General features: G+C 41.2%; 4 protein-coding genes across 4 annotated transcripts in view; all 4 read left to right on the plus strand.

The window, feature by feature from the left end:
• Positions 1 to 8,840, plus strand: part of LOC122130629 (tripartite motif-containing protein 29-like) — a 33,953-nt gene extending 25,113 nt beyond the window's left edge. Inside the window, exons 5-6 of the mRNA XM_042705369.1 lie at positions 8,433 to 8,579; positions 8,827 to 8,840. Coding sequence (XP_042561303.1) covers positions 8,433 to 8,579; positions 8,827 to 8,840 — 161 coding nt within the window. The remainder of the gene's footprint in view (positions 1 to 8,432; positions 8,580 to 8,826) is intronic.
• LOC122130628 (E3 ubiquitin/ISG15 ligase TRIM25-like) lies at positions 4,137 to 5,577 on the plus strand. Its single transcript, XM_042705368.1, has 3 exons — positions 4,137 to 4,758; positions 4,914 to 5,009; positions 5,284 to 5,577. The coding sequence occupies exons 1-3, from the start codon at positions 4,174 to 4,176 to the stop codon at positions 5,566 to 5,568; spliced, it is 966 nt and encodes a 321-aa protein (XP_042561302.1). The 5' UTR covers positions 4,137 to 4,173; the 3' UTR covers positions 5,569 to 5,577.
• A 3,420-nt stretch (positions 8,841 to 12,260) lies between the features above and the next one.
• On the plus strand, positions 12,261 to 20,680 carry LOC105893899 (tripartite motif-containing protein 29-like). The gene is made up of 6 exons (XM_031581788.2): positions 12,261 to 12,936; positions 13,088 to 13,183; positions 14,927 to 15,160; positions 18,836 to 18,986; positions 19,724 to 19,867; positions 20,068 to 20,680. The coding sequence occupies exons 1-6, from the start codon at positions 12,454 to 12,456 to the stop codon at positions 20,172 to 20,174; spliced, it is 1,215 nt and encodes a 404-aa protein (XP_031437648.2). The 5' UTR covers positions 12,261 to 12,453; the 3' UTR covers positions 20,175 to 20,680.
• Positions 20,681 to 22,918: 2,238 nt separating this feature from the next.
• On the plus strand, positions 22,919 to 24,078 carry LOC122130631 (E3 ubiquitin/ISG15 ligase TRIM25-like). Its single transcript, XM_042705371.1, has 2 exons — positions 22,919 to 23,503; positions 23,713 to 24,078. The coding sequence occupies exons 1-2, from the start codon at positions 22,919 to 22,921 to the stop codon at positions 23,830 to 23,832; spliced, it is 705 nt and encodes a 234-aa protein (XP_042561305.1). The 3' UTR covers positions 23,833 to 24,078.
• Positions 24,079 to 24,084: the final 6 nt, after the last annotated feature.

Here is a 24,084-nt window from a genome sequence, read left to right on the forward strand (position 1 = left end):
ACAATGAATATTACAGCTATGATATGAGTATGGATCTGTCCCTTTAATGCCGTGCCGCGTAACGGTGAACATTCCATTATCTCCGTTACCAGCGGTAACTCGTTAAAGTAGCAGTAACAGAGTGAAATACGAATGCTACGGATGATAATGATAAAAGTAACTAACAGATACTATCTACAATGATACTGACAGACTAAATCGCTAAATGACACATAACAACTGAACACTCACTATCTTAATGACGCACGGCAAGAACCAACGTGAATGGCTCTGATCTTTGAATCGTCCGATTAACTCGCGATGGCTGATGCACCTCTCCAGCTTTGCTTGACCAACAATTGGACAGAGGTGGGTTAGACTTATATAGGGGAGAGGGGGGATGAAGTTGAGCCATGAAACCGGACTTGGGGTAACCAATGACTTTCAGGGCATTAGCTGTGCATCTGCAGCCCATGCATCCCTATGGAACTCTAGGATCAACTGATTGGGTGACCTCTCTATGGTCCCCAAACTCGTGAGTGGCCTGCGCAACGGGGTGCACAGCTGGATGCCGCTGGTAGAGGCAGCCTTTTGAACAAGTACAATGTTGGCTGTGCATTGAGTAAACAAGTTGCACATTTTAGGATTCACATTAAAGGCATTAATGCTTCATCTGAGCACATTTCTTTTCTTCTTGTTTCCCCAACCTCCTTGTGTTCTTTTTCCCTTGTGACTTACCTCGGGTCCTGATCCTTAGGCGGTGTGGTAGGTGAACCTCTCTTTTAGTCCATTAGAACAGGTAAAAAAGGGGGCGGGACAGCCACCATAACCACGGATGCCCTGTGCTGCAGGAGCATCTCCTTCGATGATTTTGCCTCATTTGAATATCATGCCATAGTTCTAAAGTGCCAGCCTCCTGTTCTGACAGTAACTGTGTATAGGCCACCCAAGCAATGTCCCACTTTTCTAACAGACTTTTCAGAACTACTCTCCATTATACACACAAACTACGATAAGATTATTATCACTGGTGATTTTAACATACATGTTGATAATGGGAACGACTCAAAGGCCCGGGATTTTATGAATCTCTTGAATTCCATGGACTTTACACAACACATCACTGAACCCACTCACAACCGTGGCCACACCCTTGATCTAGTTATTACAAAGGGTCTTACAACTGTTATATCGTCTATCTGTGACCTTGCTCTTTCTGACCACTTTTGTATTTTCTTTACAGCACTGGTACCTAAAGTTAGAAATAGTGCTGAATGTTTTATTAAGAAACGCTATCTTAACTCTGCAGCAGCTGAGAATTTCAAAGTAATGATGAACATAACTAGTACAAAAAACCCAGATACGGGGCCATCATGTGTTAATGATCTAGTAACTACTCTAAATACAAAATTAAGGACAGCACTTGACTCTGTAGCACCATTGAAACAAAAAAAGGTTTTAGCCAAACAAAAAGCTCCATGGAGAAATGAGGAAATGATTAAACTTAAGAGATCCTGCAGAAGGTCTGAGCGTACATGGAGAAAGACCAAGCTACAGGTCCACCTTGATATCTTTAAGGATAAACTTTCAGTCTTTAATAAAGCAATAAGAAATGCTAGGAAGGATCATTTCTCTAATTTGATATCTACAAATTCTAACAATTCCAGGGTCCTCTTTTCAACAATAGACAGCCTTATAAATCCTGCACCTAAAGTAGATGATAGTCTCTTTTCCACCCCCAAATGTGAGGAATTTGCAGCATTCTTCAGAGATAAGATAACGAACATTAGGAAAAATATTGCTCAAGAAATTCCAAATGTCTTGTTTTCTGATCCCCCTCCACCATGCTGTAACAGTATGAGCTTTTTTGCACTGGCTGATATAGAAATGCTGAGCAAAGTAGTGTCACAACTGAAGCAGTCTACATGCCCTCTTGATTCCCTTCCCACCAAATTTTTTAAGACCATCTTTGACTCTGTGTCTAAGGACATTCTAGCCATTATAAACTGTTCCCTGCTTACAGGTATTTTCCCATCAGAACTTAAAACTGCCCTGGTGAGACCCCTCCTGAAGAAAAGCAATTTAGACTCTTCAGTTCTAAACAATTTTAGACCCATCTCTAACCTTCCCTTTCTAAGCAAAATCCTGGAAAAAATTGTCTTTAAACAGTTAAATAATTTCCTAGATGCTAACTGTGCATTTGACACCTTCCAATCTGGTTTTCGCTCCAATCATAGCACAGAAACGGCATTAGTCAAGGTTGTAAATGATCTCAGGATAAATGCTGACTCCAAAAAACTATCTGTCTTGGCCCTTCTGGATCTGAGCGCAGCCTTTGATACTGTTGATCACAATATCCTTATTGATAGACTTGAAAATTGGGTTGGCCTCACTGGTCCGGTCCTAAACTGGTTTAGGACCTATCTAACTGGCCGGGAATACTTTGTCGCCCTCGGAGACCACAGCTCAAAAAACATTTGTATGACCTGTGGGGTCCCTCAAGGATCCATTTTAGGGCCCTTACTTTTCAGTCTATACATGCTACCCCTTGGTAGTGTAATTAGGAGGCACAACATCGACTATCATAGCTATGCAGATGACACCCAGCTCTATATTTCTGTAACACCCAACAACTACAGCTCTATTGATTGTTTGGTAAATTGCATTTCTGATATAAATGTATGGATGTCACAAAACTTTCTCCAGCTAAACCAAGATAAAACAGAGGTATTAGTCATTGGTGAAAAAAACGAGAGAGAGAAACTAACTGCACACTTAAAAACACTAGCACTTAACACCAAGCACCAAGCCAGAAACCTAGGCGTCATACTTGACTCAGATCTCAATTTTGAAACCCATATCAAAAATATAATTAAAACATCTTTTTATCACTTGAGAAACATTGCTAAGGTGCAACCGTTTCTCGCTCAGGCTGACACCGAAAGACTGATGCATGCGTTTATCACGAGCAGGCTAGACTACTGTAACTCGCTTTTGTCTGGTCTACCAAAAAAAGCCATTAGTCAACTACAAACAATACAGAATGCAGCAGCGCGAGTCCTCACTAAAACAAGACGGAGAGCGCACATCACACCAGTATTAAAATCACTGCACTGGCTACCTGTTAGTTTTAGAATAGATTTCAAGGTTCTCCTACTAGTCTATAAATCACTCCATAGTGTGGTAGGTGAAACTCTCTTTTAGTCTGTGTATGTGTGTCTGTGTGGTAGGTCAAACGCTCTTTTAGTCTGTGCATGTGTGCCTGTGTGGTAGGTGAAACTCTTTCTTTTAGTCTGTGTATGTGTGACTGTGTGGGAGGTGAATGATTACCCTGCATATAGTAATTGGGTTGGACTGTAAGGACGATTAGGAGGAAGTACAGATACCAGCTGCCATAGAGGTCTTATGAGGTCGTATCCTGCTGGACTCTCTGTCAGTGTTTGGTGAGACCCTCTACCCAGACCCTACGTGTGCCTAGTCTAATGAATGTATTAGACACATATATGACTCATGAAAAGACAGCCCACTGCTTCACATGGAAAACAAAATGCTGGATGTTTACTTGAAAGACATTTAATATCTTCAGTTCAGTTCAAACCATTAAAGGCGATCACTATGCATACATACTCTGAGCAGGCATGTCATTGGATCTGCTAACTGAAAGCCACAGCACCCCAGTCAGTAAGTGCTCTTGACCGTGCTCCTCCCTGCATGCTCTTCCCAGAGTAACTAATAACCTGGACTTCTGACCTTTTCCTCTGGAACAAATTACCCAATACAGTCCATACACATGAGTCAGCATAGGCATACATAAGGGAGGTTATAAACCTGCACTTTGGAATTAACCAGAGAGGGGGCAGAACATCTTTTTATAGGCCATGGGTGACTAGTCGGATGAATTGTTTTTCTTTTGTAATATTATTAACATATTCTTTAATATGTTACGTGCTTGATAACTTCTCAAATGGGGTTGGCTTGAATGTCCAGTTGTGGGAAACCATGTCTCTTAATAACACAATCGTTTTCTGAAATGAATTAAGGAATTTCTAGACTTCTGCAATCTTGCCCTGTGCCTTTAAGGCAGGTGTGCACACACACAATCAGGAAGAAACACAAACACTCCCACTTCTGGTGAAACGAGACCTATTTAGCTTTCCCTGTAGCCAGAACGTGTGAGCCTGTGTGGTAGGTGAAATGGCCAGTGCTTCAGTGTTTCAGGATGAGTTCTGCTGTTCTATCTGTCTGGACCTGCTGACGGACCCGGTGACTGTTACCTGTGGACACAGTTTCTGTTTGAAGTGTATTACAGGGTGCTGGGATCAGGAAGACTATAAGGGTGTTTACAGCTGCCCCCAGTGCAGAGAGACCTTCACTCCTAGACCTGTTATTCGCAGAAACACAATGATGGCTGATGTTGTGGAGAAACTGAAGAAGACAGAAGTCCAGTCTGATACCACGGCTCCTTCCAACACCGGACCAGACGATGTGGAGTGTGATTTCTGTACTGGGAGAAAACACAAAGCCATTAAGTCGTGTCTAACATGCCTGGTTTCATATTGTGAAGTTCACATCCAGCCTCACTATGAAGTGCCTCGCCTAAGCAAGCACAAGCTAGTGAATGCCTCCTCACGGCTACAAGAGAAGATCTGCTCACAACACGACAAGATCATTGAGGTGTTTTGTCGCACAGATGAGAAGCTGATCTGTATTCTCTGTTCAATGGACGACCACAACGGACACAAAACTGTCTCCGCTATAGCAGAACGAAGTGAGAAGCAGGTTAGCTCTCTCTCTCTCTTTAATTTAATTGAATGAGAGTGAGAATATTGATCAATCTGTATAAATCGTCAGTATTCTGTCAATACCCATCTTTGTATCTGTTGTAAATGTTGCCTAAAGCTATTGGATATTTGCCTGTGTACATTTATCAACAGAAAAAGTTGTTGGAGATGAAGAGTGATAACCAGATGCAGATCCAGCAGAAGGAGAAGGAGGTGGAGGAGGTGAAGGGGGCTTTGAAGTCTCTGCAGGTGATCACTAATAAACATGACTGATGTAAACTAATGTTTGTTGTACCCAATTGTTGTAAGAATTGGGTTCTGTAGAATTGGTTTAATTTTTGAATTTCAGTTTTTCACATTTAGTTAGTTCAGTTTCTTTCCCTTCTTGTGCGTTTTAGGTCTGTGTTGCTCTGCACACACATTTACAAGCATAGACACACATCTTTGCATGTCTATGGGATATTCATTTTTTTTAACAGTGATTGAAAATGAGCTGATATGAGTGCTCCTGTCTTGTTAACAGGCCTCTGCACTAAAAGCTGATGAGGACACAGAGAGGATCTTCACTGAGCTGATCAGCTTCATGGAGAAAAAACGCTCTGAGGCGAAAGAGTCGATCAGAGCTCAGGAGAAGGCAGAGGTGAGTCGAGCTGAAGGACTCCTGGAGCAGCTGGAGCTGGAGATCGCTAAGCTAAAGAACAGAGATGCTAAGATGGAGCAACTCCAGCCAATTGAGGACCCCATTGATTTCCTTCAGGTAACACTACTAGCCCTCTGGTCACCTACAGAGAGTCTTGACTCGCCATAATTAGATGGGTTCTATCAAGACCCTCTCGTCATCATACAGGAAAGACCTCAAAGTATAGGGGCATCCAGACCTACTCTTTGTGATTTACAGTCCCCTACGGAGTTAATGTGCAACAAAACACACCGGATGCAATGTTAAATTATTTCCTGTCTTGCCAATGGTATATGAAATTTCAAAATCTCATATATTGTCCATAAATCAGTTATATGAACAATTTTCTGCAAATATTAGATGTTTATGGTGTGCATGCATCCATTTCTGGAAAATGTTGGGTGTGTGTGTTTTAGGATTCATAGTAAAACCCACAACCCTTCACCTATGAGACCAATGGTCTAGATAGCACCTTTTTATCTAGTCCTCACAGCCTATGATCTCTCTGTTTGATCCCCTGTAGAGTTTCCAGTCATACCTCACCTCCTCATCTGTGGCTGAGAACTTTCCCATGGTTACTTTTAAAACAACTTTCTCCTTCAACGAAGTGATGAAATCAGTGTCTCCATCTCTGAAAGAGAAAACAAAAGAGTTTCACCAGGCAATACTTAAAGGTAGGCTTCTTCAAGATGACATGTCACAAGCCTGTAAGGCCATAACTAAGCTTGGACCCAGAAGCAGAGACCAGAGAGAGCTGGGAAGGACCTTTTAAAGAGGACATTTTATGCTCATTTTCAATGTTCATGATTTTATGATCTCCTTCTCTATTCTGGAGTAAGGCTTAGTTTGCTGTTTCGATATTCTCCAATTCTTTCTAGGCTATAACTATTACGTCACTTAAAGTGGACCTCTTCTGCCCATTTTCAGTGTTTAGAATTTTATTTTTGGGTAAAATGTGCTTCAATGTTTCCAAAAAACCACTCTATTAGAGCTTGTGTGCCCCTTGGGACCTGAAGCTGCCCCATGGGGCAGATTGTGGTGTTGTGGGGAATTGCCTTCAAAAGTTCAGCGAGTATTTGTCCTACAGACATAAAATAACACCCCCAAGAATCCTTGAATGTTTTACTTGAAATATATACAGCTTGAAACAAAAAATAAATAAGCACTTTGTAAGGATAATAGAACTAAACTCGCAGCCACTAACGACCCACCCATTAGCAAATTAAGTCTATTCATATGATAAATGCATGGTAAATCGGCGATCGCTATTGGGTCGCTATTGATGTAGCAAGAACACCTGAGAAAACACCCTGTTTCACCAGTTGTTTTCATACTTCATACATAAAGCTGAACACCGTGAGGACAATCTACTTTGAGCTTCGCCTTGACCTAGCCGAGGATATTTGTTATATTTGTTTGACTAGCTCTTGTAATGAATGCTGTTGATTAACTTATAGGGAGTAAAATGCATGTCATATTATGCTCAGAGTTCTGAGTAAGGCTACTACCGTCAACTCTGCACGGCGATTTTTAATCATATAAATGACTTCATGTTGCTAAAAATATTATAGAGTAAAATACATATCATGCTCAGAGTTAATTTTATTAGGCTACATACGTTGGTGTTTGGAGTTGGTTGTCTACGCATAAATTAGTATTAGGCTCCTGTGAAGTAATTAGGCTCCTGTAAAAAACACCAGCCATGTTCACAAGCCATTGTCTTTGACAGATGGACCATATTGCAGTGACAATGGGGAAGGGCAATCACATGTCCGTTCAGAGCGGCTGAAGAGACCTTCATGACCATTGCAACTGAAGTAAAAATGACCTGACATTTGATGATTTCCAAAGCAAAGTAATGCTCGAAATTGATGCAACATTTTTTGTTTAATAATAAATTATCTGAAGGTTATGATTGAAAAAGATTTTGATTGAGTAGATTAAGCTCTTTTGTGCTGTTTCTTTTTAGGCACAATTTATTTTTAAAGCAGCAGAACGGATGAATTGCTAATCGCTAACCAGATGCTAGCGGCTAAACCTAGCGAAACCTGTTGAAATTCACTTACTTTGACACTATGACAAACTAGTGAGTCAACAACTTTTCCAACACAGTCAAACATCAAGCAGGTGCAACACAAGACAAAGCAAGACGCCAAATAATTTACTTACAAGTCCAGCAGAGAGTATTAGCCTACTCGGGCGGCTTCCAGAAATTTACATTGCGCAGTAATATGCCTACGGACCCTGGTATGACAATGGCACAGAGGCCTTTCTCCATATTAAACATCATTGTAGCGTTGTAACCTGTTTTAAGCTGTTATTTAAAGGTAAAATTGCTAATCCAACCCTTAAGTACAATTGCTACATACTTTAAGCTGTTCTTTGCCTTAGAAATCATTACAGTGTCTGGTGGTTTCCAAGCGGTTCACGGTTCTGCAACAATTCAATTAAAATGTATTGAATTCATATAGTGCTTAAACAAAAAAATTGTCTCAACGCACTTTACAGAGCCCAACATACATGTATTTCTCTGCAGGCAAGCAGAACTCGGCATAATGCTGGGGGTATTAGAAACTAAGAATGCTAGCTTAGTTAGCATTGTAGCTTGTAATTATAAATCCACCTCCACACTGTTCGAAGTGTTTAATGGAAAAAAACTTTGCCATGTTTCCAAAATATTTCAGGTTAAAGTGGGCCTGCAGCTGATAAGTAACATCATTATGACATAACAAGTGTGTCCATTTAGATTTTTTGGAAAGAAGCCTACAGCTTAGCTACAGCCAACAACTCCGCACATGAACACTATTTTTTTAAACACGATGGGGGAGGGGGACAAAAACTTGAATGTGGTGTGAGATCTGAACAGATAATGGTGATAAGGAACAGGTGAGTATGACTATGACCAGCATCCTAGGAGAAGGTGACAGCAATATGGAGAAGTTTTCTGTTATTCAGACATCAGTCACACATAACTGCCTCTTCTCCTTTCATAGTCACGGGCTTCATGAAGGGGGACAAGGTCAGACTGAAGACTCCTGTGAACGTCAACAAGACTTTACAATGTGATAATTACTCTGGATACGGGTACAACCAAGTACAGTATTATACTATCACAGTCAGTGGTGTGGGTGAGGTAACAGGTAAGACCCTTATGGATTTACACTCACTTACATCACTTTCACTGCATGCAGAAGTACTGATGTAAATGATTCATGTGGACAATATAACAAGAAATACATTTGCATTCTATTTCCATGAGAATTTGTAGAATAAGAAACGTATTACCAATCGTATACAGTACTACTATTGTGTTAAATAAATAACAAATTTGCTTTTACAGAGCCCGATACTGTGACCGCTGACTTTCCTGATCTCCCTGGTTGGCAGGGGAGTTCTTCTGAGCTGGAACTGGTATTCGTGCTAAATAAAGATCCATGATCATGATGAAGATGATTATGATCTCTTACATATTTACTTCCCCTGACGTTTTTTTTGGACTGACCAAAACAACCCTGTCCCTCTATGCAAATGCTCTGCTGATGCTCTATGCAAATACCTTTGGCCTTTATTTTATGTAACATTATTAACAGGTGCAAAGATCACATCTTGAAATCATTCATGAATTGATCTCCTTGCTCTTCTCTCTGCTTTTGTTAGCGTGTAACAATCTCCATATTATGATCTATTAATAGTGTATGCCACTTTTGCAGTGTCACAGTAGAGTGGAATTTATTAACACAATGCAGCTTATATGTCAATGCGGCAATGCCTTTGTTTCTTGCTCATTAAGTTTAATCTATAGAAGACTTACAACCTGTTAATCAGTTAAAGACTTAAGTTGTTCTTTAAATTAATTTTGTTGTCATGTAAGGGTAGGTGCAAAGTAATGCACATTATATATCACAGTTTTATCAGTGCCGATGTTGTAGTATATTTCACCTTGAGGCTTTATAAATAAACAAATTAATGCATTAATTAATGTTTGTTTATGTTGTCTTTTACTTGAGTGTCATCAAGAAAAGATAGAGGATCAAATGGAGAGACACGAGGGGGCTTTAGGGTCTACGGTACAGTGTGTGTGTGTGTGTGTGTGTGTGTGTGTGTGTGTGTGTGTGTGTGTGTGTGTCAGCCTGAAACTAGGCTAAAGAGCGTCTCAGCCAACAGAAGGAGGATATTTTATTTTAGTACCACCTAGACAAGGAATCATGAATTAGTGTGACTAGTCATCACGATCATGGCATGGACATGGTCCTTTCTCAGCGATGGAAGATAGCAATATGTTGGTCACATGTCGTAGCAACAGTGATAGAAAACACATGTGATTTGTTGGTAAGGCGTTTGCCAAATGGCATTGGTTCCCATCTGAAACAAAGACTAGGAGATATCATAATAGGTTAGTGGTGTAGCTGAATATTGGAGCAACTCCCCCTGACTGCTTCTTTGTGTACGTCTTGCTGACTGACGGCTTGATGAAATAAAAGAAAATGGGAAAAAAGGCGCCTGGGTGTGTCTAAAGTAATTAAGTAATTCAGTAATAGGAATTTGTTTCTGTGTCTCTAACCGAAAGTAAAAGCATTTATTGTCAATTTACACTGAATGCTCTTAATACATCAGTGACACTCTTGGTGTTTAGAAGTCAGTTCTGCTGTCATTTAGCTAGTTAAACTCGCTAGTTTAAGGCCACTAATAGTCACTAAACTACAGAGCAGAGATGCTGAGATGGAGCAACATGGATGGACCCCACCAGTTTTCACAAGGTAACACTTAAAGGCATCTGCAGAGGATATTAGCTCTCAAATATCCCCTGCTGGGTGGCAGATATTAAGAACCTCTAGATGTTCTTCAGTCGTAATTGTAATAGTATAGCGCAGTCTAATAGCAGCTTGTGTGTGTTATCGGCTACGTTCGCGTTGTCATGTCAATCTAATTAATAGACTTAGCATTTCGATTGTTTAACAGACTGGCCGATTTTTAACAAACTGGCCGATAACCGACGCAGCTACGATAGAACCTTTGAGGAAAGGGCTTTAGGGCCCAGTTAGATGGGAGATATTAAGGCCCTCTACATGTTCTTCAGTCGTAATTGTAGCAGAACCCTTGAAGTAAGAGCTTCAGGGCCCGTTCTCTGTCCCATACGGTCCCCTGTAGAGTTTGGGTTCAAGCCTCACCTATCAGACCCGACGGCTCTCTTCAGGCCCTTCAGGAACACCAGGGTCAGGTGTGCTTCTTTTGGGTTGCTGTTGAACTCTGCTGCTGATGCCACTTCCTCCAGTGCACTGTCATAAACACCTAGAACATTAGAACACCTAAAACATTAGAATCGGAGCAGTAAAGGAACATTCTAGAATCTAGATCCATCCAAGGAATACTCCACCCAAAAGGGATCGCCCCCCTCATGACATACTCAAGTGCAATCTTTGACACAGACAGCTGAGTGATCTACCATTCCTGGCATGTGCATGAAAGCACCAGCTCACATCATTCCCAACATCTGCTCTTGCACATCATTCCCAACATCTGCTCTCACATCATTCCCAACATCTGCTCTCTCACATCATTCCCAACATCTGCTCTCTCACATCATTCCCAACATCTGCTCTTTCACATCATTCCCAACATCTGCTCTCTCACATCATTCCCAACATCTGTTCAAATGAACTGTATCACATTATTCCCAACATCTGTTCAAATGAAATGTATCACATTATTCCCAACATCTGTTCAAATGAACTGTGTGGTAGGTGAAACTATCTTATAGTCTGTGTATGTTTGCCTGTGTGGTAGTTGAAACTCTCTTTTAGTCTGTGTATGTGTGCCTGTGTGGTAGGGGAAACTATCTTTTAGTCTGTGTATGTGTGCCTGTGTGGTAGGTGAAACTCTCTTTTAGTCTGTGTATGTGTGCCTGTGTGGTAGGTGAAACTCTCTTTTAGTCTGTGTAATTGTGCCTGTGTGGTAGGTGACACTCTCTTTTAGTCTGTGTATGTGTGTGCCTGTGTGGTAGGTGAAACTCTCTTTTAGTCTGTGTATGTGTGCCTGTAGGTGAAACTATCTTTTAGTCTGTGTATGTGTGACTGTGTGGTAGGTGAAACTCTCTTATAGTCTGTGTATGTTTTCCTGTGTGGTAGGTGAAACTCTCTTTTAGTCTGTGTATGTGTGTCTGTGTGGTAGGGGAAACTCTCTTTTAATGTGTGTATGTGTGCCTGTGCACTTTGGAATTAACCAGAGAAGGGGCAGAACATGTTTTTACAGGCCATGGGTGCCTTAAGGCTAATCACATGAATTATTTTTATTTTGTAATATTATGTTGTGGCTAATTACCCTTTATCTTTTCAATCAGAAGACTAGAGACTGGTTGTAGAAATCTAGAAGTTTGTATTGCAGTCACTAATGTAGCAATAAAGGACAGGTTCCATGGCTCGTCTCTGGGTGTGAACACGCTACAGGCTCTTCTTAAGGCCTTAACTCTGAGAGTTTCTCCGTGGCTTGTTCTGTATGGCTGCTTGCCAAACCCAATCAGAATGATCTTATCTTAATCTTGCATAAGTGGTTATGCCCATGGTCCATACCCTCTTTGTGTAGGCTATGTTTCTCACAGGCCGAAGAGGGGCCTCTGGACTTGTAATAAATCTCTTCTATGGTATCTATGGTATGTACTCCAGACGTTTTAGAGCAGGATCTTCTGTTCTTACTGCAGACACACTCTAAGAAACCTCTTCACATAAAAAATATCCTACAATTATTAACATATTTTGTAATATGTTAAATGCTTGATAACTTCTTAAATGAGGTTGACTTGAATGTCCGGTTGTGGGATACAATGTCTCTTAACAACACAATAGTTTTCTGAAATGAGTTAGGGAATTTCTAGACTTCTGCAATCTTGCCCTGTGCCTTTAAGGCCAGTGTGCGCACACAATCATGAAGAAACACAAACACTCCCACTTCTGGTGAAACAAAACCTTTTTAGCTTTCCTTGTAGACAGAACGTGTGCGTGTGCCTGTGTGGTAGGTGAAATGGCCAGTGCTTCAGTGTTTCAGGATGAGTTCCGTAAGGGTGTTTACAGCTGCCCCCAGTGCAGAGAGACCTTCACTCCTAGACCAGTTATTCGCAGAAGCACATTGCTGACTGATGTTGTGGAGAAACTGAAGAAGACAGAAGTCCAGTCTGATGCCACGGCTCTTTCCAACGCCGGACCCGACGATGTGGAGTGTGATTTCTGCACTGGGAGCAAACACAAAGCCATCAAGTCGTGTCTAACATGCATGGTTTCATTTTGTGAAGTTCACATCCAGCCTCACTACGAAGTGCCTCGCCTAAGCAAGCACAAGCTAGTGAATGCCTCCTCACGGCTACAAGAGAAGATCTGCTCACAACACGACAGGATCATTGAGGTGTTTTGTCGCACAGATCAGAAGTTAATATGTATGCTCTGTTCAATGGACGACCACAACGGACACAAAATTGTCTCCGCTATAGCAGAACGAACTAACAAGAAGGTTAGCGCGCTCTCTCTCATTATTTGCTTAACTGAATTGTGTGAGAATAGCGATATCTGTATAAATCGTCAGTATTCTGCCAATACCCATCTTTATATCTGTTGTAAATGTTGCCCTAAGCTATTGGATACCTGTGGACATTTATCCACAGAAAAAGTTGTTGGAGATGAAGAGGGATAACCAGATGTGGATCCAGCAGAAGGAGAAGGAGGTGCAGGAGGTGAAACAAGCAAAGAAGTATCTGCAGGTGATCAATGATAAACATGACTGATGTAAACTGATGTTTGTTTGCACACCTCTCCTGCACACTGTTGTTTTTGCCCCCTAGTATGGGGCGCCGTTTGTAAAATGTTGCACGTTCGAATATCCTGCTCAGTTTGGGTACATTTAGCATTATCATATGGAAAAAAAGCATGACGATATTCAAATGTCACTTTTTCAAGCATTTAGAGAGAAATTCATGTAAATTCATGCGATTACTTTTCCAAGGATAATTTTTGGCAGTAACACAAAGTTGTTAATTAATATAAATCTTTCATCTAAATGTTAATGTGAAATGTAAATGTTAAATGTAAATGTTGAATGTAAATGTAAATGTTAAATGTAAATGTTAAATCTAAACGTAAATGTTCGATGTTATATATAAATGTTAAATATAAGTGTTAAATGTAAATGTTAAATGTAAATACAAATATCAAATGCTAAATGTAAATGTTAAATGTAAATGTAAATGTAAATGTAAATGTTAAATGTAAATGTTCAGTCTACATGTCAGACTTGAGACAGAACATTACAATATTTACGGTAATTCATAGCTCTCAGTCACGTGACTACAATGGATACCTTGCGGGCAAAAAGAACAGCTGAACAGCGAAGATGTCGACCAACAGTGGACATCTTCGAGCAGTGCAGCCTACTCAATTACGCTCGCCATCAAACACAGATCATACCACAATAGCCAGACAGAGATATCTAGAAAAAAAATTACATTTTGGGAACCTGTGATCCCTTTACTGCACCCACTGATATTTTTATTTCTATAACGTCGTAGAAGTCCGCCTGAGCTCCAGTTTGGAGATAGTTACATCTATCTAATAGAAAATCCGTCCCCCTACACACCTCAAAAACTGAAAGCCTACAAAAGCAAGTAATTTAATTTTCAGAAAGGGATGGGTTCACAACGATGTCGTCTGGAAGGTGAAAACTAATAAACATCTTCATTATCAGAGCAAACATGATTGCCATTTAATAGCTAGCTACCACCTAGCGAGCTACATGCTGTTAGCTAGCAGCCTTTAGCCTACCCAACGCTGTTCTTTATCATTTGACACAATTTCCTGGTTAACACAAGAACAACCACCTGGTCTGGCGAATGACAACTGAAATTATCTTCCCAAGTATTTTCTACTGGCATTGTAGTATTACCAGTTGGATGACAAAATACAGAAGTATAGCCTACTTGCTCAGGTACTTGTAGCATTTACATTTAACATTTACATTTAACACTTATATTTAACAACTATATATACATCGAACATTTACGTTTATATTTAACATTTACATTTACATTTAACATTTACTTTTTTATTTAACATTTACATTTAGATGAAACATTTATATTATTCAACAACTTTGTGTTACTGCCAAACATTATCCTTGGAAAAGTTATTGCATGAATTCACATGAATATCTCTCTAAATGTTTGAAAAAGTGACATTTGAATATTGTCAAGCTTTTTTCCCCATATGATAATGCTAAATGTACCAAAACTGAGCAGGATTTTAGAATGTGCGACATTTTACAAACGGCGCCCCATACCCTAGCAACCCCAAAATGGCTGAATGCTGTGGGTTTCTGGTACTTGTTTTGTTAAGTGTTGTTTAGCTCTGCAAAGATGGCAAAAAGGCACTTGTCGTCATGTCAATGGGCTGAGGAATCCTTTGTGATGCTTGAAAATGACCTGATATCAGTGCCTCTGTCTTGTTAACAGATGTCTGCACAGGTAGCTGTTGAGGACACAGAGAAGATCTTCACGGAGCTGATCAGCTTCATGCAGAAAAAAAGGATTGAGGTAAAAATGTCTATCAGAGCTCAGGAGAAGGCAGAGGTGAGTCGAGCTGAAGGACTCCTGAAGCAGCTGGAGCTGGAGATCGCTAAGCTAAAGAACAGAGATGCTAAGATGGAGCAACTCCTGCCAATTGAGGACCCCATTGATTTCCTTCAGGTAACACTACTAGCCCTCTGGTCACCTAGAGAGAGTCTTGACTCGCCCTAATTAGATGGCTTCTATCAAGAGCCTCTTTTGTCATCATACAGAAAAGACCTTGAAGTTGGGGCTTCCAGACCTACTCTTTGTGATTTACAGTCCCCTACAGTTACTGTGCACCCAACACACCGGATGCATTGTTTAATTATTTCCTGTCTTGCCAATGGTATATGAAATTTCAAAATCTCATATTTTGTCCATAAATCACTTATATGAACAATTTCCCAAAAATAATTGTCGTTTATGGTGTGCATGTATCCATTTCTGGAAAATGTTGGGTGTGTGTGTTTGAGGATTTATAGTAAAACTAACAACCCTTCACCTTGATGGAATCTCTGTAAGCACGCTTAAGTTGAAGAAGGGACCGGAGAGTTGAAGTCAGGTTTCTGGAGTTTATTTTCGCCGTGGAGACCCCCTCTCAGCTTGGTGCTCAGAGCAAGGCCTACCTGATAGCAGAATGTGTAGGCATTTATACATTTCAGTCAGGTAGAATACAATAGAAGAGGGGATGACCACACCCTTTAGGTGAGAGGAAGGGGGAGACAGTGGGGGTGAGGGGTTCACCTATGGGGAGAGGGGGTGATACTATGGCACAAAGGGTCTTAGCAGGAAGGAGCCTATCTGGGGGGGGAAGGGTTCACAAGCCACTTGTTCAGGTCTCAGTGAAACAGACGGAGTACACATCCAAAATGAGTTGCAGATACAACATAAGGAGTTAATGTCTTACAACAACAGAATAGCAATATTTCCAGTTCCATCAGTCCCCTATATGAGCATTTATATGCTCACACAATAACCACCATGCAACAGCCAATCAGAGCAGGAAACATCAATATATGTTAAAGATACAAATGATACAGAACAACAGTAGAATAGCTATTTTGCAGTTCCATCAGTCCCCTATATGAGCATTTATATGCTCACACAAGAACCACCATGCAACAACAAATCAGGCCAGGAAAACATCAATATGCAGTTCCATCAGTCCCCTATATGAGCATTTCTATGCCCACACAAGAATTATCATGTAAACACCCAGAACCCATATGCAGAGTCCTTCTGCCATATATGTGAGTATTCTGGGTGGGTAGTCTCTACGATGACAAGTGCTGAATCAGGAACACCAAGCATGTGGATGGCCGGTTGAAGAATACAGGTGTCCATTGTGGTCATAGGGTTGTCAATATTCCTTTAGTTTAGGGTGAGTGTGTGTATCTCTGGGGAAAGGTGGACAGTCCATCACCTCAGCCTGAGCCCACCGCTCCAGGAGGCCAAAAAGCCCCAGGACACACAGAGACAGGGAGGTGTTAGATGCGGTGTGTTGGTGGCAGCTGATGCTGTTTCCCCTTGCTCCTGTTGGGCAGGGGAGGGGTAATCTTCTCCTCTGAATAGACGGGAAGTGTTGGGTGATCTCAGGGTCCGAATTCTTGGCTGCGGGTACTTATCAAATCTCACATGAGAAACCAAACACAGTATGAGGGGGGGGGGAGAACATTCAAGCATTAAAGCATTTGACTGTGAGAGAGGGGGAGGGGGGGTGTTTGGTAACAGGAATGTGCAAGAGTACTTGACAACAATCAAGGCACACGGCTTGGGCAAACTTACAGGGATAAGGGTGGAACAAACAAAGACAAAAGGCACAAACTTCGATAAAATAAAATTGTGTAAGCACTAAAGGCACAAACTTCAACAAAATAAAAGGTTAACATACAATAGTGTAAGCACTGTCAGTAGATAAGTCACAAAGAGCCTTCAACTCCCCCTATATGATAGCTTGGATTCTATCACCATTGAAAAGTATATACAGGGTAAAGCAAGGCATTGTCAGACTTAAATCATACCAGACAATAAACAAAACAAAGTCAGTGGTCAAAAGTATGTCCTGGTATATTCTCACTCAGTCAGTGAGTGGAATTGAGTCGTGTTAAGTCCATTCATACAACGGCTGCCCAGGCAATACCCACATACACGCACTCGTTCGCTCAGGACACGCATTGACTGACTCGAGGGGAAACAAAGACAAGGTAAATTAATTTAGGTTACACACGTATGCAACACACAACACAAAGAGTTAGCAGATGTCTGCCTCCTCACTATTCAATGGTGTGATTTGACTATCAGACAGCGGCTGGTCACTTGAACAACGAGCATTGGGATGCTTTTTATTTAAAAGGGGCTTCCCAACCTATCGTGGGCCCAGCTAATGTGAATCATTTCTTTTACGTTTCTCCGAAAAGGCATCTTATTTCCATGTACCTTAAACATATACACCCAGGACGAAGACTTTGTTCCATTAATATGCTTACAATTACTCGTAATTGTAACACAACATACAATGATCTTATCTCGGAATAATAAATCATGTAGGCCCATCTTATAAGTCTTCACTCCTGCTAACTGGCCAAAGTTTGATCATTTCAGCCATGGGCCAGATAGTGCTGTTTGAGCATGCGCAGTCGCTACTGATAGTCAAAGTTGCCCATTTAAGAACACAGGACAACACAGATCGACGCACATAGGCTTACACAATGAACATAAAACACAGAACAGACAAACACATATCACGCCGAAACAAACCTCAGAAACTGACTCTTCCTGGTCCCTTTAATGAACAATAGAGTCAATTGTAGTGAACGGGACTATTCTATGTGCAGAAAGTTTTCAACTGAGCTCTCTAAACTGCGGCCAGCTTGAACTACGAGTTTAAATGCCTTTGACGGCAATTTTAAAAACCCCACGCTATAATCAAGATTACCCTTACCACGCACCTCAACCCAACCCATTGCATTTATTACAGTTTACTCGGATATCGAATCAAACCGCCTCGCTCTGAAAAGCAAATGCCTGCACCGGCACGATGGCTCGGTCAGCTAATATTGCGAATTTGAAAACGTCTTTCACCCTGTAAAAATTCAACACTGGAAGTATGTGCGCTGGACCTCAAGTAATTTATCCAACGTTTGTTCACAGCCTACACCCTTATGTACTTTGGTCAAAACAATTCTGCACATAGAATGAGCGTAAATAGCTTACCTGTCCCGTTCACAATGTATGAAGCGTCGGCTCGGATTCTCTGCTGTTTCGGGGAGATATAGATCTCCTCCGGCTCGAAGGACCATGATGGAATCTCTGTAAGCACGCTTAAGTTGAAGAAGGGACCGGAGAGTTGAAGTCAGGTTTCTGGAGTTTATTTTCGCCGTGGAGACCCCCTCTCAGCTTGGTGCTCAGAGCAAGGCCTACCTGATAGCAGAATGTGTAGGCATTTATACATTTCAGTCAGGTAGAATACAATAGAAGAGGGGATGACCACACCCTTTAGGTGAGAGGAAGGGGGAGACAGTGGGGGTGAGGGGTTCACCTATGGGGAGAGGGGGTGATACTATGGCACAAAGGGTCTTAGCAGGAAGGAGCCTATCTGGGGGGGGAAGGGTTCACAAGCCACTTGTTCAGGTCTCAGTGAAACTGACGGAGTACACATCCAAAATGAGTTGCAGATACAACATAAGGAGTTAATGTCTTACAACAACAGAATAGCAATATTTCCAGTTCCATCACCTCTGAGACCAATGGTCTGGATGGCACCTTTTTATTTAGTCCTCACAGCCTATGATCTCTCTGTTTGATCCCCTGTAGAGTTTCCAGCCACACCTCACCTCCTCACCTGTGGCTAAGAACCTTCCCAAGGTTACTTTTGAAACAAAGTTCTCCTTCCGCGAAGTGATGAAATCAGTGTCTCCGTCTCTGAATGAGAAAACAAAACAGTTCCTCCAGGACATACTTAAAGGTAGGTTTCTTCAAGATCACATGTCACAATCCTGTAAGGCCAGAACTAAGCTTGGACCTAGAAGCAGAGAGCAGAGAGGGATAGAAGGACCTTTTTAAAAGGTCCTTCTATCCCTCTCTGCTCTCTGCTTCTAGGACCCTTTTATGCTCATTTTCAATATTCATGATTTTATTATCTCCTTCTCTCTTCTGGAGTAAGGCCTGGTTTGCTTCTTTGATATTCTTTGATATTATTGTTTTTTAAGGATATAACTATTATTTAACTTAAAGAGGACCTTGTATGCTCATTTTCAATGCTTATAATTTTAGAATAGATGTAAATGCTTAAATGTTCCAAACACATTATTTTTTTCATACTGTCCATCTCTATTCACCCTCTAACACCCTGTTAGAGCTTGTGTGTCGTGTGCAGCTGTTTAGCAACACCATTATAACACAATATGATTCAGTTGGAAAGTTAGCCTTGTCAGCGAGATACCTACAGCTGAGCACTGGGTCTACAGCCAACACGTCCACACTTGAACACTTTTTAAACATGATGGGAGAGGGGGATATTTCCCCTCACAGTGCAGCACACCGCATCTTCACAACACGGCTACAAAACTTAATGTGGTGTGAGAATCTGAACAGGTGAGGCATGACTTTGACCAGCATCCTAGGAGTAGGTGACAGCAATATGGAGAAGTTTTCTGTTATTCAGACATCAGTCACACATAGCTTCCTCTGCTCCTTTCATAGTCACAGGCTTCATGAAGGGGGACAAGGTCAAACTGAAGACTCCTGTGAACGTTGGCAGTTATCTTCATTGTAATAGTAGGCATGGACACTTGTTAGACCGACAGAGTTATGACATCACTGTCAGTGGTGTGGGTGAGGTAACAGGTAAGACCCTTATGGATTTACACTCACTTACATCACTTTCACTGCATGCAGAAGTACTGGTGTAAATGATTCATGTGGACAATCTAACAAGAAATAAATTAGCATTCTATTTCCATGAGAATTTGTAGAATAAGAAATGTATTACCAATCACATACAGTACTACTATTGTGTTAAATAAATGACAAATTGATTCTCTTAGGTTCTACAGGGCCCGATACTGTGACCGTTAACTTTCCTGAGCTCCCTGGTTGGAAGGGGAGTTCTTCTGAGCTGGAAGTGGTATTCGCGATAAATAAAGATCCATGATCACTTACTTATTTACATCCCCTAACGTTTATTTTGGAGTAACCAAAACCACCCTGTCCCTCTGTGCAAATGCTCTGCTGATGCTCTATGCAAATACATTTGAAATTGACCTTTATTTTATGTAACATTATGAACAGCTGCAAAGATCTTGAAATCATTAATTCATCGATTTCCTCGCTCTTCTCTCTGCCTTTGTGAGCGTGTAACAATCTCACAATAGCTCCCAATGGTGCATGTCACTTTTGCAGTGTCACAGTAGAGTGGAATTTATTAACACAATGCAGCTTATATGTCAATGCAGCAATGCCTTTGTTTCTTGCTCATTAAGTTTAATCCAAAGAAGACTTATCAGTTGAAGACTTAAGTTGTTCTTTAAATACATTTTCTTGTCATGTAAGGGTAGGTGCAAAGTAATGCACATTATATATCACAGTTTTATCAGTGCCGATGTTGGAGTATATTTCACCTTGAGGCTTTATGAATAAACAAATGAATGCATTAATTAATGTTTGTTTATGTTGTCTTTTACTTGAGTGTCATCAAGAGATGATCGAGGATCAGATGGAGAGACACAAGGGGGCTTTAGGGTCTACGGTACAGTGTGTGTGTGTGTGTGTGTGTGTGTGTGTGTGTGTGTGTGTGTGTGTGTGTGTGTGTGTGTGTGTCAGCCTGAAAGTAGGCTAAAGAGCGTCTCAACCAACAGTAAGAGGATATTTTATTTTAGTACCACCTTGACAAGGTATCATGAATTAGTTTGACTAGTCATCACGATCATGGCATGGACATGGTCCTTTCTCAGCGATGGAAGATAGCAATATGTTGGTCACAGGTCGTAGCAACAGTGATTGGAAATACATGTGATTTGTTGGTAAGGCGATTGCCAAATGGCATTGGTTCCCATCTGAAACAAAGACTAGGAGATATCATAATAGGTTAGTGGTGTAGCTGAATATTGGAGCAACTCCCCCTGACTGCTTCTTTGTGTACGTCTTGCTGACTGTGACGGCTTGATGAAATAAAAGAAAACGGGAAAAAAGGCGCCTGGGTGTGTCTAAAGTAATTAAGTAATTCAGTAATAGTAATTTGTTTCTGTGTCTCTAACCGAAGGTAAAAGTATTTATTGTCAATTTACACTGAATGCTCTTAATACATCAGTGACACTCTTGGTGTTTAGAGTTCTCAGTTCTGCTGTCATTTAGCTAGGTAACTTGCTAGTTTAAGGCCACTAATAGTCACTAAACTACAGAGCAGAGATGCTGAGATGGAGCAACATGGATGGACCCCACCAGTTTTCACAAGGTAACACTTAAAGGCATCTGCAGAGGATATTAGCTCTCAAATATCCCCTGCTGGGTGGCAGATATTAAGAACCTCTAGATGTCGTAATTGTAATAGTATAGCGGGGTCTAATAGTAGCTTGTGTGTGTTATTGGCTACGTTCGCGTTGTCATGTTAATCTAATTAATAGACTTAGCATTTCGATTGTTTAACAGACTGGCCGATGTTTAACAAACTGGCCGATAACCGACGCAGCTACGATAGAACCTTTGAGGAAAAGGCTTCAGGGCCCAGTTAGATGGGAGATATTAAGAACCTCTAAATGTTCTTCAGTCATAATCGTAGCAGAACCCTTGAAGTAAGGGCTTCAGGGCCCGTTCTCTGTCCCATATTGTCCCCGGTAGAGTTTGGGTTCAAGCCTCACCTATCAGACCCGACGGCTCTCTTCAGGCCCTTCAGGAACACCAGGGTCAGGTGTGCTTCTTTTGGGTTGCTGTTGGACTCTGCTGCTGATGCCACTTCCTCCAGTGCACTGTCGTAAACACCTAGAACATTAGAACACCTAAAACATTAGAATCGGAGCAGTAAAGGAACATTCTAGAATCTAGATCCATCCAAGGAATACTCCACCCCAAAAGGGTCGCCCCCCTCATGACATACTCAAGTGCAATCTTTGACACAGACAGCTGAGTGATCTACCATTCCTGGCGTGTGCATGAAAGCACCAGCTCACATCATTCCCAACATCTGCTCTTGCACATCATTCCCAACATCTGCTCTCACATCATTCCCAACATCTGCTCTTTCACATCATTCCCAACATCTGCTCTCACACATCATTCCCAACATCTGCTCTCTCACATCATTCCCAACATCTGCTCTTTCACATCATTCCCAACATCTGCTCTCTCACATCATTCCCAACATCTGTTCAAATTAACTATATCACATCATTCTCAACATCTGTTCAAATAAACTATATCACATTATTCCCAACATCTGTTCAAATGAAATGTATCACATTATTCCTAACATCTGTTCAAAAGAACTATATAACTTCATTCTCAACATCTGTTCAAATGAACTATATCACTACCTGTGTGGTAGGGGAAACTCTCTTTTAGTCTGTGCATGTGTGCCTGTGTGGTAGGTGAAACTCTCTTTTAGTCTGTGTATTTTTCTTTTGTAATATTATTAACATATTTTGTAATATGTTAAATGCTTGATAACTTCTTAAATGAGATTGACTTGAATGTCCGGTTGTGGGATACAATGTCTCTTAACAACACAATAGTTTTCTGAAATGAGTTAGGGAATTTCTAGACTTCTGCAATCTTGCCCTGTGCCTTTAAGGCCAGTGTGCGCACACAATCAGGAAGAAACACAAAAACTCCCACTTCTGGTGAAACAAAAACCTTTTTAGCTTTCCTTGTAGCCAGCACGTGTGTGTCTTTGTGGTAGGTGAAATGGCCAGTGCTTCAGTGTTTCAGGATGACTTCTGCTGTTCTATCTGTCTGGATCTTCTGACGGATCCGGTGACTGTTACCTGTGGACACAGTTTCTGTTTGAAGTGTATTACAGGGTGCTGGGATCAGGCAAGGGATAAGGGTGTTTACAGCTGCCCCCAGTGCAGAGAGACCTTTACTCCTAGACCTGTTATTCGCAGAAGCACATTGCTGGCTGATGTTGTGAAAAAGCTGAAGAAGACCGATCTCCTAACTGATGCTACGACTCCTTGCTACGCCGGACCAGACGATGTGGAGTGTGATTTCTGTACTGGGAGCAAACACAAAGCCATTAAGTCGTGTCTAACATGCCTGGTTTCATATTGTGAAGTTCACATCCAGCCTCACTATGAAGTGCCTCGCCTAAGCAAGCACAAGCTAGTGAATGCCTCCTCACAGCTACAAGAGAAGATCTGCTTACAACACGACAAGATCATTGAGGTGTTTTGTCGCACAGATCAGAAGTTAATATGTATGCTCTGTTCAATGGATGACCACAACGGACACAAAACTGTCTCCGCTATAGCAGAACGAACTGAGAAGCAGGTTGGTTTTCTCTATCTCTCGCTCTCTCTTTGTCAGATACATTATTTGCTTGATTTAACTGAATAGAGTGAGAATAGTGATCAATTAATATATATTATATCATCCGTATATATCATCAGTATTCTGCCAATGCAGAATGCGTATCTTTGCAACTCCTGTAAATGTTGCCTAAAGCTATTGGATATTTGCCTGTGTACATTTATCCACAGAAAGAGTTGTTGGAGATGAAGAGGGATAACCAGATGCAGATCCAGCAGAAGGAGAAGGAGGTGGAAGAGGTGAAAGGGGCTTTGAAGTCTCTGCAGGTGATCACTGTTAAACATGACTGATGTAAACTGATGTTTGTTGTACACAATTGTTTTTGCTCCCTAGCAACCCCAGTATGGCTGAACCCTTTGGGTAGGAGTTGGGTTCTGTAGAATTGGTTTAATTATTTTTAGGGCTGGGCAACGATTACAAATTTTAATCGCGATTAATCGCATGATATCCCTGATTAATCACGATTAATCGCATTTGTATACGCAAAATCCAATAATTAATTCAAAAGTAGTGTATAGCGCACTTTTATTTGAAATGTTCTG

This window comes from Clupea harengus, unplaced genomic scaffold, assembly GCF_900700415.2.
Source record: "Clupea harengus unplaced genomic scaffold, Ch_v2.0.2, whole genome shotgun sequence".
NCBI lineage: Eukaryota > Metazoa > Chordata > Actinopteri > Clupeiformes > Clupeidae > Clupea > Clupea harengus.